The following is a 19702-nucleotide window of genomic DNA, read 5'->3' as shown; positions in this document are numbered from 1 at the left end:
GTCCACGACATTTGACGCTCAAAACCCTGAAATTCACATTTTTCCTAAATTAATCAACTCAAATCTCAGAATAATAATTATTTTAATATTTTCTAGGCCCATGCACTCCCAATAGCCAATTAAACTTTAACAATACTTAACAGATATATTTCCACTATCCTACCCTAACCTTGGAGTGGTGCCAAGGAATCCCAAATTAAAAATCTGTTCTGGCCAACATGATGAGGATCGAACCTAAGACCCTATGATGGTGTTCGATCGTCAATTTGGCTGGAGATTTAAGAAAAAATTGAGGAGAAAGAGAGAGGTTATCTTACCCCAAGAGTGGTGCCTACGTCACTCCTATGACAAATTCACTCTAGTGAAAATGTCAGTGGTGGAGAATGGAACCCAATGGTATTTTCTATTTTTCAATCGATGCCCATTTAGCCGAGAAAATCGAGGAGAGAGTGAGAGAAGACGAGCAGAGAGATGAAGAGTGAGAGACGCTGAAAGAGAGAACGAGAACGCAGGCTTCTGTTTGTTTAGTTCAAATCATCCTGAACTTTCAGGATGATTTGCTTCTCCTTTTTACATATGTAATAATATATATTATAACTTTTACTTATATATATATATATATATATATATATATATTACTTAATTTAATTTATTCCATTTAATAATATTTAATTAATTAATTAATAATTAACCTTCTTCTTTTTTTTTTAAGAATCACTACATCCTCCTGCAATAATTACTTTTGGGGCATTACATTCTCCCCTCCTTATAAAAATTTCGTCCTCAAAATTTGGTAAATATAACCCCAAGTAAAATTCATCGTTAACCTAACAAGTTTTGAGTTAATCCTTTAAACAACTTTATTAAAACTGGTAACTAACATAAATCGATAGATTATACATCATATCCTAATACATCTTACTTTAGCACCAACACTCAACAACTTCAATTTTCATCTCCAGCCTTCCAAAGATCTAACACTGATATAACCCTAGAAGAATCAAAAGATAACTATCATTTGATTATGATATGATCCAAAAAATTTCGTTTTAATTGTCCAAAACTCACATTTCCTATTTAGCATATAACTAATGCTCTCATAATATTTGTAAAATTAATCACAAATATTGTTCATGCTCTTCTTAAGTCTTTGAATACCCCAAAAATCATTCATAAAATTATATTAAATTGATCCAAGTATAGTTGAATAACTTGATTCATTACATTTATAAAAATGCAAGGTGCATTGGTAACCTAATTGGTAACACCAGAAACTTATAGTGATCTTACTGTGTACTCAATTCTGTCTTTAGGATGTGTAATTCCCAAATCTTAATTAGTGATAATTTGATTGCAAATCAATATTCACAATTTTTGGGATTTTACCAATTAATCAAATAATCCACCAATCCATAAAAGTCGATACCAATTCTTATTGTTACATGATTCAACTTCTAATGATTAATGCATAATCTCAAAGTCTCATTATGTTTCTTAGTGAATAACACAGGTGCAACCTATGATGATATACTAGGTCGAACAAATTCTTTGTCGAGAAAATCTTCTAGCTGCACCCTAAGTTGCCTTAGTTTAGTTAATGTCATTCTATATGAAGCAGTCGACATTGGCTCCGTTCCTAGCACCAAATCAATATTAAATTCAATCTCCTCTTGGAGGTAGCCCCGATAAATCATCTGAGAAGAATATCTAAAAATTTATCACCTATGAGTAAAGAAGTTTGAGATTTGTTAATTCGTATACTTCTTTCATTGCTATTACAAACCCCAAATATGTGCCCAAATTCTATCCTTTCACAAGCTCTCAAGATGTCAGATATGAGAGCTTGTTAGTTGGAAGGAAACCATTACTCCATTTGAATCTTTGAGTACTATTTTCTTTTGAAAACACTTAACTAGGCGTATGATAAATGGATAACCACCAATGGTTAGCCTCATCTTTAAACAAAGAACTTGCAATGATGACTCCACTCATCAAGGACCATCCCTGTTGGGACATCTTAGACCAAGATGTGTAATAATTTGCCTGTCAGATCAATTGAATAAAAGGCACTTCAAAATTATCATCATAACTTTTTAATTCGTTTGAGTAAAAATTATATGAACTTCCAAACATCCCCTAGAATTTTAATCATCCAATTCCTTTTCAATGCCAAACTAATGCACAGGCTTACACTTTTAAATCAGGGTAAAGTATCATTTTTCCACCAAATTAGTTTCTAGATTATTTGTTTCTCTTGCTTTAAATAGTTTTTAAGGCTCAACTTCTAACCTATGGTGGCACACGTTGAATATCAAAACATAGTTAGAAGATATCCTTAATGAAAAAAACATGGATTTTAGTTATGGCAAAATTCTAAGTCATGATGTACTGACTTCAAGTCAAGCATGATCTTGTTCTAGTGACTGGACAAATATGCAATAAACTCGTGTCTTAATTTCTTAGTATAAAATACAATATTGATGAAGTTATTTAGTCAGTTATGATTAGTGAATGAACATTGTCTAGTGGCCGACTCACTCTAAAAATGAGCAACTCGGAAGCTATCCTAAGTATAGAAGTTCAGTCATGTAATACTTAACCCAAAGGTCAAATCGTCTCCTCAGGGAATGAATTTTAATTCTAAACTCGTGTAATTCCAAAAGAAAATTTTAGTGAACATAGTTCAGATTCATTTTCCTGAGATTTTTGAGTTTTGCAATGAAATTAAACCCTAACTAAAAATTAAACACGCGCAAAATAACTATTTAAATACGGGAATAACAAAATAAGTAAACCTTGCAATCATCCAACTGAATAAAAATATTAACTTTAAACATAAATCCAAGCAAGAATACACTCTAAATAAAAACACTAACTTTAATAATAAAAACACCCAAAGAAAATAATTAAATCCCTATAAAAACTTTAAATAAGAAGACAGATTGAAATTAACAATAATAATGATCAAGCAAGAATTTAAATGAGAGAGAGAGAGAGAGAGAGAGAGAGAGAGAGAGAGAGAGAGAGAGAGAGAGAGAGAGAGAGATATTTTAAACAGAAATTTATCTAGTAAAAAGAAAGTTCTTAAATTAAACAAAAATTAATCCAAACTTTGAATAAAAACTTAACAATAAAACTAATTTTAGCAAAATTGAGTTCAAAGAAAGAGAGAGATGAGAGAGTAAGGGAGAAGAGAGAAGAGAGAGAGAGAGAGAGAGAGAGAGAGAGAGAGAGAGAGATAGCCGAAAATCAGAAAGAGACCAAGAGTCTTCTGCTATCCTGCGCATCGCTGCCTCCCGTTGCTCCCTTTTCCCCCATAAACCCCCCTCCTTCCTAAAATATCCTATTCCCCCTCTAATATTTTGCCCTAACCGTGTCTCCTCTTGAGATAGGCGCATGGGCCATTTTTTTGGTAACCCAAGACTCCTTTTTTCCTTAAACACTGCACACGGCCCAACGCAACAACTTCACTTTCAAGCCTAATTTTGACCCAATAAACATTTGAATTAGAAAAAACCTATTTCACAATGAATTGTAGATATCTTAGTAAGCTTTTCAATGCCACTTGAATCACACCAATCCAATGTTAGATGAAAGAGTTATGATTAAAATACAGAAATACATTCAGGCTGTCTCCTAGCGAATTTCGAACTTGGATTGTTGCCCACTTTCATTGCATGACACGGATTCATGTGCATGAAGCCCACGTAGTCTTCTCACACATCACCTGGTTCTCTTTTATGTCTCCTTTAATTTCAAAAATTATCACATTGCGTAGCACGAATTCTTCAATTTTTACACACGCACACGGCTTCAAACAACTGCATGCATGGCTCGTCATTTGCAAGCATGTGGCTCACGATCTGGTCTTCGATATTTGGCTTCATGCACATGACCTTGATTTGAACTCTAGCTCACGTACACGCACATATTTTTAATCTCGACTTTAATGTCCAAAAATTATCCTACAATAATAAGTTATCAAAAATTCGTAAGTTATCGAGTAATAATTCAAATATTGTAATTCGAGCTCAAGGTTAAATTATTGAACATAATTAAGAGTTTAATGAAAAATATAATCTTTAATGCATGATTATAACACCTAATTACGTAATTTAGATGCGTAATCAGTGGCATAAATCTTGTGTGAAATAGACCAGGAAGGAAAGGGTGATATTTATTTGTGTTAGGGAGTTGCTAATGGTAGAAGGATTAGATTATGAAGATGGCTTCAAAAGCCACAATCAACTGCAAATAATAATAGAAGATTTCACATTAAGATGTATACAATTCAAATCCCAACCGAGTTGATGCCTAAGTAGTTAAATTGGTGTCCCATTGCCAAGTAGGATTCTCACAGGATAGAACAAAAAGATAAAACTCTAGGTCCTAGCATGTATGGTTTTCCTTCTGGATAGCAGATTGCTAAAGGTCTGAGTATTATTATGATTTTTCTTCTAAGTAAGTTGCTAAAGATGATTCTATTAAGTGTTATTTGATTCATAGGATCCTTCGAAATACTTGGTAATGTGATGCCCATGATATCTTATTCTTCTGTTTGTTTTCAGGTTATGGTGATAACATCACTTCCCAGAGAATAAAGAATTTTCACAAAACATAGGAGTCCAATTGTTGCCCACTTAGTATCTTATATTCTTATGGGCATCTTAATTTTGGGACTAAACTGTTCCCACTATTTTGGCTAACTTACGAAAATATGAAATTATATAGTCAATGCACATTCTCATCGACTCATCTTTCTTTTTCACAACCAATATTGATGCATCCTAGGGTAACACGCTGGGCTTGATAAACCCCTTATCTAACAATTCTTGTAGCTATTCTTCCAACTATTCTAACTACGCCAGTGCCATTCTATACAATGCTTTAGAAAATGGCACCGTTCCTAGAAATAGGTTGATAGCAAACTCTATCTCACAATCAGGAGGCAGTCCTGGCAAATCCTTTGGAAACACATCAGGAAAATCCCTTACTATCGGAATATCTTCCAACTTTAATTCCTCTTCCAATACTTCTTTTACACAAGCCAGATACCCATGGCATCCCCCTATAAGCAATCCCCTCGCCTGGATAGCTAATAATACCTGTGATGGGGTATGCACCCATGTCCCTACAAATTTATACTTATGTCCTCCCAGAAGTCTAAATACCACATCTCTCAAATAACAGTCTATACTAGCGTAGTTAGCAGCTAACCAGTCCATCCCCAAAATGACCTCGAACTCATGCATATCTAAATCACCAGGTCAACTGGTAAAGACCTCCCCTGAATCCAAACTGGACAGTTCCTGAGTACCTTCCTACACAACACTACTGCCCTAGTCAGCGTAGACACTAGAAAACTGATATATAATGGCTAAGTTAGAATCCCGCAAAATTTAACAAATTCTCGAGCGATAAAAAAATGAGTCGCCCTTGAATCAAACAAGGCAGCAGCTTTATATGACAAAATTGAAATAGTACTTGTCACAACATCTCCTGCCATCTCAGCATCTCCCAGTATCAGTGCATAGACTCGTGTTGGGGTGGTATTCCTCTGTTATCCGCCTCAAGGTGCCTAGCGACCTCCTCGGTATGGTCTAGGAATAGGTGCAACAGCTGGCAGTGCTCGGCAATCCCTCTCCATATGTACAAGCTGGAGGCGTTGATAACATATCATCTCTCTGACCCGGTACCCTCCTAGGTATCTCCTATAGCATATGGAACAAAGAAGGGGGCATCGGTCTATTCTATACCGCTCGATCACCCATCCACTGTCCCCGACGTCCTCTACTATCCTACCTCCTCCAAGGCCCTCGGCTGAACCCTGCCTGAAAATCTAGAGGCGTGAGCCTCTTTCTCTGACTATGTACCACAGCACCTCTCTGTAAGCCACTCTTAACCACTGTAGCTCTATCCACTATCTCCAAAAAAAATCTAGGCCCTGAAGCCTACAACCTGCTCATATAATCCCTGGTTCAGACCTTCCTCAAACTTCCTCGTCTTCTTTTCCTCGTCTGGCACTAAGTACGGGACAAACCAGGACAGCTCGATAAATCTGACTGCATACTACTGTACCATCATATGCCCCAGCGTCGAGTGCAAAACTATGTTGCCTTCGCACTTCTAATAGTAGCGGGGAATTATCGCTCAAAGAACAACTCCCTCGAGCGGCTCCAGGTCACTGCTACAGGTCAGGTCTCTGCTCCTTAGTACAAGGGAGCACTGCCAACATGTCCTCACTATCTTGAACCCAATTCTTAGCCACTAATGGGTCGGCCCCTCCAGAAAATGATGAGGGCTTCATACGCGTGAATTGCTCAATCGCGCAACTCCACTCCCTTGGACTCCTAGCCATCTCTGCCAACACCTACTGGGTGACGCTACGTAATACCACTAATACACTTAACAAACTAGGATCCATAAAATAATCTTCTATAACCATTCATCTTATCATCCTCAATCCCAATTTAAGATTCAGTCCTATCACTCAGAAACAAGAACCAATGATAGTTTACTATGGTTTTCCTAAAGTCTTCATCTCAGGAAAATTACAAGAAAAACCACGGAACTCCTGCCTCCAGGCTGTAAGATAGAATCCTAAATTCCCAATCTTATCCTCTAACGACAACTGACTTATATCTCAATCTACCCATCTCCTATTCTCCTCACAATTCATTCCTATACTCTGCTATTGTATTCCACTATTTACTAAAACTTGTAGAACCTAACATCCTAGGCTCTAACACCAAACTGTGATGCCCCGATTTTCATACCACTTTTTTCCATTAAATAATAATTAATAATCACATAGACTCAACCATCAGCCACGTCAGAAACTCTGATACCGTAACCACATAACCCGCCCCGAAGAGGATACCGGGTAAGTAGTCTTACAAACAACCCTATTAGTGGAAGTCTTTTTTTTACATACCACAGTGAATACACATACCAGAGTACTAAATCATCCATATATACATGTCTAACACATTCCCAAAAACAATAAACTCTAGGGGAAACATACATCCCTAGTTCATACACTCACCCTGTATATCAAGGTACCAGCTCCCCTCTATCTCAGAGCTCTATCACTTGGTCTATCTTGGTTTCTTGAAATGTTCAGATATTTGGATAAGAAACATTTTAGTAAGACGGAATAAATTATTTACAGCGTGTGGCAATATTAGTTTTGTTATATCATAACATACTCTTTTAAATCATCATATCATCTGAGAAAATAAACTAATATATGCTCATAATCATATAGATATAAAACACAAGCTTTCATAAGCTTTTAATTCCATTTTCAAATTCATTCACATGCAACCCATGTTTACCAGCAAAATTCCTAGGAATAGGGGAGATTACACGCCTATACATGTAGCTCCCCTCTACTCTGATATCATTTGTATTCTTACCCAATTAACTCGGGTTCGACTACAACTGATACTTATCAGGGCACTCACTGTACTCAGTAAGCCCTCAGGCAGAGTATTTTACTTTGCTTTAATTATTTATGTTATTAACTCACGCTCTTTCATTTCCCATTTTCATCATTATTTCATTTCCCATTTACATCTCACCACCCAGCCCATGAGTGTCCTCGGTAACTAGTGCATATCGCTTCTATAACTCATGGCTACACTGAGGATATTTCTCCATGTCATGCTTCCTCCCATGGTCAGGGTTGTGCGGCCCAAAGGCTGGATCTTAAGCATGGTTGGCCTACCCGGTTAGATCAAAATAAATATACCATACACCCGTCTGTAGTACGAATGGTCTACCTTACCCTAGTCCGGACTCCAGGGGCAAAACTACCCTCCATACTGGCTCATTCGATTGTCACGCCACACGCTCCACGAGTCTGTGTGGTTGCTTGTAATCACCGCTAGCAATAGTACCATGCTCATTATCGCAATCCATCCATCAAGGTTTTCATTTCCACCTTTCCACTTTCACATATCAGTATTCACCATACAGTATTCGCGTTGCATTATTCACATTTCAATAGTCACATTGCAGCATTTATATTGTAATATTCCCATTTCTAGTATTGATATTCCAGTATTCATATTGCAATATTCACATTACAATATTCCCATTTTCAATATTCACAATCCAGTATACACATTTCAGGATTCACATTTCAATTTTCACATCTTAATATTCATATTATAGAATTCACATTGCAATATTTCCATTTCCATATTCATATATCAATATTTACATTTCGGTATTCACATTAAGTTCTCATCCTCTTCTATTTCATTCTTAACATTTCAATACACACTTCATCTCATATATATATATATATATATATATATATATATATATATATATATATATATATATATATTTACCTCATTTCACGTTTTTCCACATATCTCAATAAAACAATATCAACATTTCATATTTCTTCCATTTTCCAGCATACAAATATATGCTCAATTTTTCATCATTTCTCAGAAAGTACTCATTAACTTATCATCTTTCATCATTTTCCACATTTCAAATCTCATATTTCAATATACATTTCATAACCTCAATTTCATAACCTCATTATTCTCAATGTAAATCATTTAACCCAATTTCAAATACATTTCAGTATAAATCATATGTCACACAATTTTCATCAGATATTCATATTATAATAATTTCAAGTAAAATATCATATTTCAATTTCTCATATTTCCCAACCAATAATTTTCATAAAATATTGCTATAATTTATTCCCCGTACCTGACTTACTAAGATCTCACTAAAATACCCAAATTCTACACCCGCAGCGTTCGACACTCAAAACCCTGAAATTCATATTTTTCCCAAATTAATCAACTCAACTCCCAAAATAATAATTATTTTAATATTTTCTAGGCTCACACACTCCCAATAACCAATTAAACTTTAACAATAATTAACGGATATATTTTCACTATCCTACCCTAACCTTGGAGTGGTGTCCAAGAAACCCAAATTAAAAATCTACTCCGGCTAACATGACGAGAATCGAACCTAGGACCCTATCATGGTATCCAGTCGTCAATTTAGCTGAAGATTTAAGGAAAAATTGAGGAGAAAGAGGGAGGTTACCTTACCCCAAGAGTGGTGCCTGCGTCGCTCTTACGAAAAATCTACTCCGGTGAAAATGTCGATGGCAGAGAATGGAATCCAGTGGTATTTTCTGTTTTCGGTGCTCGTTTAGCCGAGAAAATCGAGGAGAGAGGGAGAGAAGACAAGGAGAGAGATGGAGAGTGAGAGACATTGAAAGAGAGAAAAAGAACGCAGGCCTCTATCTGTTTAATTCAAATCATCCTGAACTTTCTGGATGATTTGCTTCTTCTCCTTTTTACATATATAATAATATATATTATAACTTATATATATATATATATATATATATATATTACTTAATTTAATTTATTCCATTTAATAATATTTAATTTATTTATTTATAATTAGTCTTAATTTATTTATTTATTTATTTATTTAGAATCACTACATCTTCCTACAATAATAATTTTTAGGGTGTTACAGATGACTTCTTTACAATTGGAGAGAAGATCTCATCAAAGTCAATACCTTTTCTCTGACCGAACTCTTTTACAACTAGTCTAGCTTTGCACCGTGGCCGTGAAGAGAACTCCTTTAGCTTCTTCTTATAAATCTACTTGTTCCCCAAAGCTCTTTTTCCTTTAGGTAGTTTCACTAACTCAAAGGTGTGGTTATCATGCAATGACTACATCTCATCTTGCATGGCCTCAACTCACTCTGTCTTGTGTTCATCTTCCATGGATTCTGCAAAACATTGGGGCTCTCCCTTGTCAATCAATAACACATAATGTTCTGGTGAATACCGAGAGGAAAGATATCGGTCTCTGGCTGACCTCCTGGATGGAATCTCTAGTGGAATCTCTGGCACTATCAACTACTTATTAGTCTCAACATCTCCCGTAACCTGTAAGGGAACATCCACATCACCTCTACCCTGGTGATCATCCTGAACATCATTCTCAACTTGAGATGAAAAATTCTTCAAAGGAACTGGATCCACATCAGTCAAACTGTCACCGTGCTGAGACAAAGATTTCTCTGCCTTCTCAATATCCTGAATCGTATGATCTCCTACAAACATGACATCTTTGCTTCTCACAATTTTCTTTCCAACTAGATCATAAAGCTTGTATCCAATTTCATCTTGACCATAGCCAAGTAATATACATTTTCGCATTTTCTCATTAAGTTTGGACCTTTCATCTTTTGAAATATGCACAAATGCTTTGCACCCAAAAACATGTAGGTGATTATAGGAGACATCCTTACCTATCCAAACTCGGTCTAGCATATCAAACTATAGAGGAACACAGGGTGTAATATTTAACACATGAACAACAGTGCTCAAAGCCTCCCCCCAAAAGGATTTTGGCAATTGGACTTGTGAAAGCAAACATCTCACTTTCTCAACCAGTATTCTGTTCATCCTTTCTACTATGTCATTCAATTGAGGAGTTTTCAGAGGAGTCTTTTGATGCCGAATACCCTGTTGTCCGCAATACTCATCAAATGGACCAAAATACTCTCCACCGTTATCAGTCCGGATGCACCTCAGTTTCTTCCCAGTCTGTCTCTCAACTAGGGCTTGAAATTGCTTGAACTCAGCCAACACTTGGTCTTTTGACTTCAAGATATATACCCACAACTTCCTTGAATGATCATCTATGAAGGTCACAAAGTATCTGGAGCCACCCAGTGTTCTCGTCTTCATAGGGTCACACACATCCAAATGTACCAAATCCAGTATCTCTGACTTTCTTGAATGAGGGGAATTCTTGAAGGAAGCTCTGCTCTACTTCCCTGACAAACAATGAGTACACCTTTTCAGAAGTGTACTTTTTAGTCCACATAGTAGACTTTTCTTCCCCAGTGGAGCTAATCCTTTCTCACTCATGTGAGCCAGCCTCTTGTGTTACAATTCTGTTGTACCATTATCCTCCATCGCATTAACTATGTCATTAGAGATCTTTGCTAGCAGAACGTAGAATGCAGAGTGCTTCATGCCTCGAGCCACAACTATAGCACCCTTGGTGAGCTTCCACTAGCCATCACTGAAAGTGCTGCAGTACCCTTCATCATCAAGTTTACCTGCAAAAATAAAATTCAAACGAATGTCAGGAATATGCTTCACATCTCTAAGAACTAAACTTGTGTCATTATTTGTCTCCAGATACACATCCCCAATTCCAATGACTTTAACCAAACCATCATTGCCCATATTTACTGTTCCAAAGTCACTAGATCTATAGGATATAAAGAGATCCTTCCGAGATGTAGCATGAATGGAGGAACCATTATCAATCACCCAGCTGGTCTCATGGTATGCAACATTTATCATCTCATCATCATAAACAATGAGGAATTCTAAATGAGTGGTGGTAGCAACTCTATCATCACCATCTTTGTCATCTCCATTCTTTGTTCCCTTCTCTTTCTCATTCTTGTTTTCTTTCTTCAATTGCCTGCAATATTTCTTGATGTGTCCCTTTTTCTCGCAATGATGACGCTCAACATTTGCAAACTTGTTGGACTTGCTTCTGCTGTTATCTTTGTTCTTCGAACCTCTGCTCTTACTTCTCCCCCTCTTTTCTGTAACCAAGATCTCTGACTATGAAGAGGATTCCTGTGTTTTTCTTCACATCTCTTCATTTAGCAAACAACTCTTTGTCATATCCATTGTGATTACACCTTTTGGAGCAGAGTAAGACAATGAGTTCTGAGCGTCTCCCACAAGTCCGGCAATGAACCAAGTAACCATAACTCATGTATCTCATCATCAAACTTAATATACATTCCAACCAACTGATTAATAATTCCTTGGAATGTATTCAAGTGATCATATAAAGGAGTCCTGTCCTGGTACCTCAAAGTCATCATTTGTTTAATTAGAAATAACTTATTATTTCCAGTCTTTCTAGCATATAACCATTCAAGCTTACTCCATAGAGAACGTGCATTTGTCTCTCCACATTAAACATTATCATCTACCCACTGCCTGATATACCCACAAACCTTTTGATGTAACAAAGTACATTCCACATTAAACTTTTTTTCTGATTTTTCAGCACTAAACACAAGTAGGTAATAATCTTTCGCATAAAAAAGATCCTCCATTTTTCCTTTCCATATGTGATAATTTGAACCATTGAAATTAATCATTTTACTAGTATTTGCTTCCATAACTCAAACTGCCAACTTGACAATCTGTCAGCCCGGCTCTGATACCACTTTATTAGGAGAGATATCAACAAATAACCACGAGGAAATAATTTTTCTCCCTATATGCAAGCAAATATAGTGTATCTCTACTTTTATACGTACTGAAAATAATAAGAAAAATAATCAATCACGCCAAACCATAAGAACATAGGCAATTTTTTTACATGGAAAACTTCCCCAGTATGAGGAAGAAAAATCACGGGACTTAGTCCAGTTGAAACCTCCACTATCAACCAAATAAGGGGTACACCAGGTCTTCTCTAATCGTAATAAAAAGTTACAAATACATCTCATCAAGATATCAACAATCCTAACAAATACAAAGAGAATTGGAGATAATATACCAAAATCGTGGTTACTGTTCACGGACAAAAATTCAAACTCCCAATCTCAAAATCCGATCTCCACCGTTCAAATTGTAGCTCCTTGAGTCGTGAATCTCTCCTCTAAATTTCAGCTCGATCGAACCACAAACAAAGCAGGATCGAAGTCTTAATAAAATCTAGGCAGCATGAGAAAAATCACGTTTTTCTCTCTTTCTTTTGAGAAGTGATGACTCCTCTCTTCTCCCCTCTCTTTTTATAACTTCCTTTAGGTTATCATACTAAAGGGGTAGGCTTTGGACTTTTAATAAAGCTCACTTGGGCTTTCCTCCACATGGAAGAAAATAACCCAACAGAGATCATCACTATAACTCTCAACATTGATTATTGGAGACCCTAATGCTTTCTCAATCTCAATTTTAAAAAATTGCATATGGATATTTCAGTATTTTCATATAACTTAACAATGTTTTAAATTTTCATAATTTTTAAATTCAGATAGATTTAGTGATCATAATAAAACTATTGGTCACTTTTTTTAAAATAGTTAAATCACAAGAGTGGGTTGCATAGTTTTCCCTTCAATTAAATTTAAGATTTTCTGAATTTAAAACTTAGTAAATAAATAATTATAAATTATCATTTATTGTTCAGTAAGTCATTTTAAATTATCAAATTATCCTATTATCAAGAAATCTCCCCAATTTCTATTTAATTATCACTTGAAAAAGAATGAACATTCCTCAAGTTCTCTTCCTAGTTGATTGTTTCTAAACGCCCTCTAATTTTTCTAGCCATATTTTATTTAAATTCATATAATTAAAATGAAAATAAAATAAAAAAGGGAAAACATTTCTCCCTTAAAAGTTTGATCGACAAATTTAAAAAATTTGCCGAATGGAAATTTGATAAATTTTTTAAAACCCTGATCAACATCTTTATTCTTTTGCCGAACCTTAAACAAAATTAGTATTGCTAATCCAAATAAAAGCTACATGATATAGAAACTGAAAAGCTGATTAGGTTGTGTTAGGGAGTATTTTTGGGCATTGGAGTTAAATTTGTATGAATTTAAACAAAATTTAATATAATTTTATATAACATTTTATTGAAAGGCACACAAACCCAAATCAAAATCCAAATTCTAAACTTTCAAACATGGCAGAAGGGAGGAGAAAAAAGGCAATTCCGAAGTACCAACCCCCAAAACTGAAAATAACTATAGCCATTAGCCACATACTCCGATAGCACATTTTTTATGCTCTTCCCATATTCTTCTCAGTAGCAAATGGCAACTGTCCACTTTCAGCATTCAGCTCAACATGGGTCCAAGGCAAGAACAGTGGCAGCTCAAGAAGCTTCAAATGAAATTTTTACTCAAAACTTTCTTCTGAATGTATCATCCATCTTTTTCAGCTTGTCAAGGTTTTAGTGCACGCTACACAGTAAAATCCACTGAAGACTAAAAAAAACGACATTTCCATATGCAAGCACACAACGAAACAGACCTCAATATTTTCCACAACAAACAACAAAACATGGCTCAATATTTTTTTTTTCTAAACAAAAAATGATAGATTCAAAACAAAATAAACTGATCAAAAAGGAAGGGGAAAAAAAGATAAACAAAAGGAAAAATAAGATGAATTGTGATGACCTTTAGGATGAAGAGCAGCAGGGCTTCTTTGTGTTGGTGTCTGCTGCTCCAACTACAATAGTTTGCCCTTCCTTAATGTTTGCAGGGACCGACTCATCAGAAGAAAGAGACTTCTTACTAATGATCCGGTATATCTCTGCAAGAATTGTTTGAAACGCCTTCTCAACATTTGTCGCTTCAAGTGCAGATGTTTCGATAAATGAGAGGCCTTCTTTCTCAGCATAACCTTGGGCATCCTCTGTGGCAACTGCTCTGAGATGCTTCAGATCAGTCTTGTTTCCAATAAGCATGATGACGATGTTGGAATCAGCATGATCCCTCAGCTCCTTCAGCCACCGGCTCACATTCTCAAATGTTGTAGGCTTTGTAACGTCATACACAAGAAGAGCTCCTAGTGCACCCCTATAGTAGGCACTGGTTATTGCTCTATATCGCTCCTGACCTGCTGTGTCCCATATCTGGGCTTTCACAGTCCTCCCCTCAACCTGAAATGGAAAAAGCAGAAGGCGTATGAAATTTATGTGTAAGCACTTTTAATTGAGGACAGACATGCTCAACAGTTTTTGATGCAACATTCGAGTTGCTTACAAAGTCTTGCTCTCCATATTCCTCCCCCACCCCCAAAAAAAAAAAAAAAACCATACAGATTGCTTAGAATCCATTTGATTTCAAATTTTCATATTTGATCTGAGGAAGTGTCCTTCATTGCTAAGGAAGAAAAAAAATGAGGTGATCAATTCATGACAACCTTTTCCATGCATAACAATGTGGGTCTTTACCTACAGGAGAAGCCCATACAGACAAGCCCATAACCTCACCATGGGCCTTGCCTTCAGGGTCCCTCCTCAATACAGTTGAGTCAAAACCTAAATTCAGTCCACCAAAGGGGGAGTTGCAATGACCCAAAGGCTTGAGACTGAATCAGAGATCACTTGCTAAAATCCAATCAAACACCCTCCAGGTCTAAACTTAAGAAATATCTTCTCAAATTTTACTCTAGCATTTTTAACTCGATGGTCATTTAGGAAAGTTGAAAAAATTTTCAAAGTTGGACCATATTGATGTGAAGCAACTTCGTGGATTGATTAGCGTTTATGCAGTTTTGACTTCCAACAAATGAAATTGAAGCAGTATCATTGATTTCTGTGGGACCTTGAATATTATTATTACATGCCTTTATTGTAAAAAATATTCAAGAAAAATCATTCCCATGTTAAGTGAAAACATGTTACTATTTGAAAGGAAAATTTGAAATTTCATAAAATTAAAAACTCCATTATAAACTTTGAGGCATCATGGCCATCAATCAGCTTTTTCAATTGTTTAAAAAAATTTAGTCACATTGAAATTCAACTATCTACCATTCCTATTCTGAACACCCCCACCTACCCCCCCTCTCAAATCTCAAGGCCTCTGTCTCATCTCCTTCTCAACTGTCCAACAGACATTGTGCATAAAATACTCCAATTGCTACAAAGAGAAACTCATGTTACAGGAGAAGTAAATAACAAATTATCCTTCAGGGTCACTAGGAACACAACACCAAAACAATGACATCCATAGATACATGGGACAAATCAGCATACACCATTTGATAAGTATTCCCCATAGTAAAATTTAAAATGAAGAAAGCTTGACAGTTTTTATTACATCACTTTGTATATGGCCGAGGATCACCTCAGCCTTGTAGCTTCTCAATTGCTGGCATAAAATCAGTTAATTTTCTTTTACTAATATAATGACTTCAAAATTCCTCTCCATATAATGCAAACAACTGCATTCTTCTTGGTTTAAACACTTTGCAATCATTAAAAGAAATCAACTATCAAGAAAAACTTTCCCAATTATCTAGTTTTTATTCAAAAGCAAGGAGTCCACAACACTTTTTTATCTTAGAAATTAATAGGTAACAAATTTAGGTACATAGACATAATACAGATTGAAGAACAAATGGATTTCAAATGAGAACTCAAATGGGATCAATTCAACTCCTATGCAAGCCAATAAACTGCCGTTTCTTTGTGTCCTAAACAATTGAACTCCTAATTAATGGAAGGAATGACGACTTAAAAACTTTTGAGTGGTTGATAATAAATAAAACTGCAATCTCTAATCATTTGATCACCAATTGGTTTATATTAAAGAACTTATTCTCCCGTATTAACCTGCTCTTCGACATATAAATAGCATGAAAAAGGATCATGTACATATACTTAGATATTAAAAATCGTCAAATTTAACCGCGCATCCACACAGTACAAACTGATCAAATCATCAGTTCAATCAATAACACAACTCGCCTACGAAGTGACTGCAGATCAGCAATTATCAACAAAGGTTCTTCAAAAAAGCAACAGTTTTATATTACGTTAACCATAACTACAACACGCACGCACAGAAATTCCTAATCAGAAGGAAAACGGCGATATAAAATATCAGATCTAATATAGAATATAAATATAAATACACAAACTTCGGGAAAAAAATGAGATCAAAAGAAACATAAAAGAAAGAAATGAAGACCAAAATTCTATAGGAGTGGAGATCCAAATCAAAAGGACAAAGCAGTTTAATGTCAAATTCAACTAGTGCATGAGAGAGAGAGAGAGAGAGAGAGAGAGAGAGAGAGAGAGAGAGAGAGAGAGAGAGAGGGACCGGACCTGGAGGGTGCGGGTGGCGAATTCAACGCCGATAGTGGACTTGGATTCCAAACAGAACTCGTTGCGGGTGAATCGGGAGAGAAGGTTGGATTTGCCAACGCCCGAATCTCCAATCAACACTACCTTGAAAAGATAATCGTACTCCTCGTCCGCTCTCCTCGCCATCTCTTTCTCCCCCTCTCTCTCTCTCTCTTTTTCCCTCTATTTCTCTCTCGCCAAACAGAGTCCGAAAATTCCACGCCTAAGCAATCGGGCGCTCCACTCTTCTCCGCTTACACACCAAACCTACAAATTAAATGAACAAATAATGAGGAAGCGAGCAGTGATCACAGAGAGATGCAGAAAAACTATTTGCGTATCCGAAAATGCCCCTGGATCTCGGTCTCTTTCTTAATCGAGAGACTCATTTATTCCCAAAATGCCCCTTGCGTTATTCTAGGACTTTTTGCCGCTACGGCTTTGGCTGCCAAAGTGGTCGAGAGTTTGACGCTCCTGTCGATTGACATAAATTCGTGCTTCCGAAAGTACCCCTCTACGTTTCTTGAATTCTCTCACTCTAGTGCAAATTTCTTGCTTTCTTTCTTCTTCTTCTTTTTTCTTTTTTTTTTTTTATTCTTGTCGCTTCTATCAAGAAAATAAAGGAAAATAGGAAGAAAAAAAAAACTTATTTTTCATTTTATTTTCCTTCTACGTAAAATACTATCAAAAATAATATTTATTTTAATATGATTACAAATTAAGAATATTCAAAATTAATGATTTGTAAAATCAAAATTTTGTTTATATATATTTAATATATTTTTTTATTTTCTTTCTTAATTTTCTGAATAATCAAGAATGAAAATGTGGATTCAACTATATTTTTTTTTTCTTTTTCTTAACAATTTTCGTGCTCCAAACTAAGCCTTAATAAAGTTACACAAACTCCTCACACCCATAGTGCTATAATCTATACTTACAAGCTTAGTTGGACACGTGTTGGCAACCTTATTTTTGGTTTTTTTTTTTTTAACTTTTTTTTTTCCTCCTTTTAATTCTCTCTTTCATTATCCCAAAAGCAATTTATTTTTTTAATTCTTTTTTCTCCTTGCATTTTTTTTCTTTTAATTTTCTCGCTCCCCCTCACTAACTTTGTTTTCTCACCTTTTTTTCCTTTAAAAAAAAAAATACTTAAAACAGATTTTACACATAAAATTTAAAACTCAACAATTACAAGATGTTATGTTAGTGCTTGAATTAAGACAAGTGAAAAGTATAAGTTGGTGTGAGTCCCAATTATCTGGGTCCTATAGTATTTTAGTGGACACAATTCTCACTTGTATTGATTCAAATCCTATATTGTAATCAGTGGATTATACATCCTACATGAGACCTCATTTCTTAGGTAACCACTTCAAAATTTTCTAGCGATTCACTATTGAGAAATTCTTGTCAAACCTTTTTATTGGACAATGACATCTTTAAAATGGGAATACGTGTCAATAGCATATTCATTGTCTTCAATTCATAACGTTTTAAAGTCACTCATTAACCAATTTATCTTTGATTCTTTGACTTGATTCGCCCCTTAATGCATTATTTCAAGTTTATTCCAAATTTTATTTATTAATTCACAACCTAAGACTTCATTAAATTCATTAAGAGCTAATGCATAATACAATATATTTATAGCTTTACCATTCAGTTAAACACATCTATCATCATCTTCGGTCCATGCATTTTCAAACTAAGGAACAAGTTTACCATCAATGATATTGCAAGGAATAAACGGTCTATTAGAATATTTTTCAAACACTAACATTAATAAATTTAATATATATATATATATATATATATATATATATATATATATATAATTTGTTTCATTACATTGAGGAGGTCTAATAATATAGGGGCTTGCCATGGATTCTAATTTATTATACAGGAAAGAGAAGTACTAGGGCACTTACTCTGGTACCAATTCCTATAATGACACCCAATAAATGAGTGAATTGGGTTATTGAATGTGTTGTGTGCAATTCAGCTAATTGCTAATTCAATTTTCAGATTTTAATCTAAGCATCAACTACAATCACACCTAAACGAAAACCTGTTTATTTTAACATGTGCTTGTATGCTAAGTCTGATCAAGAAAAATATATGTTCACCAAATAATATTCAGCCGATCAACAATAAATTCAGCAAAATGTAAACATGTCACAAGCACAATCCCAAGAACACATTTACGTGGTTCGGCCCAAAAATTGGCCTACATCCATGGCAGAAACTCACCTCCAAAGACACTATATTAAATCAGTGGAAAGAAATACAAGTACACACAGATTTACCCTTTCTTGTCTTACCGATCTCCTCTGAAAATCAGCCCAAGAATAATCTAAGAAATCCCCCCTTCACACTTGCGAAGAACCCTAGGTTTCTCCCTATATTCCTCCTTGATTTCCCTAAAAGAAACCCTCCCCAAGAAACAAAATCTAAGCTTTTACCTTGCCTTACCCTTGTACGAACATCCATTGGAGTTACCCAATGCCGCACCCACCTCCTGACGTCTCCCTCTCCCGCACGCTATGGCTGAAGGATCTCTTGGCGGTGATGGCTTCCTCGTTGCAGGTCTCCTCTCTCGACCGGGAATGCTCTCGCGGCTGGTGAAGCAGAAGTCTCGCTACGGCTCTGCAAGAGTCTCTCGCGGTTGGAGCAAAGAAAACCTTCTGCGCTGCTGTAAAAATGAAGAGCCTCAAACCCCCGCCCCCTACTATTTTCTATTTACAACTAAACAAAGAGAAAGGAAGCAAATT

At 35.7% G+C, this 19702-nt stretch overlaps 1 protein-coding gene across 1 annotated transcript; it reads right to left on the bottom strand.

Annotated features, from left to right (window-relative positions):
• Window positions 1-14060: 14060 nt before the first annotated feature.
• LOC131163790 (ras-related protein RABA2a) lies at window positions 14061-17389 on the bottom strand. Its single transcript, XM_058120541.1, has 2 exons — window positions 16911-17389; window positions 14061-14735 (listed from the first exon to the last, which is right to left on the bottom strand). The coding sequence occupies exons 1-2, from the start codon at window positions 17073-17075 to the stop codon at window positions 14253-14255; spliced, it is 648 nt and encodes a 215-aa protein (XP_057976524.1). The 5' UTR covers window positions 17076-17389; the 3' UTR covers window positions 14061-14252.
• Window positions 17390-19702: the final 2313 nt, after the last annotated feature.

The sequence above is a fragment of the Malania oleifera genome, chromosome 9 (assembly GCF_029873635.1).
Source record: "Malania oleifera isolate guangnan ecotype guangnan chromosome 9, ASM2987363v1, whole genome shotgun sequence".
Classification (NCBI taxonomy): Eukaryota; Viridiplantae; Streptophyta; class Magnoliopsida; order Santalales; family Ximeniaceae; genus Malania; species Malania oleifera.
Note: the sequence above shows the minus strand (reverse complement) of the source record. Positions and strands in the feature narration are given on the sequence as shown.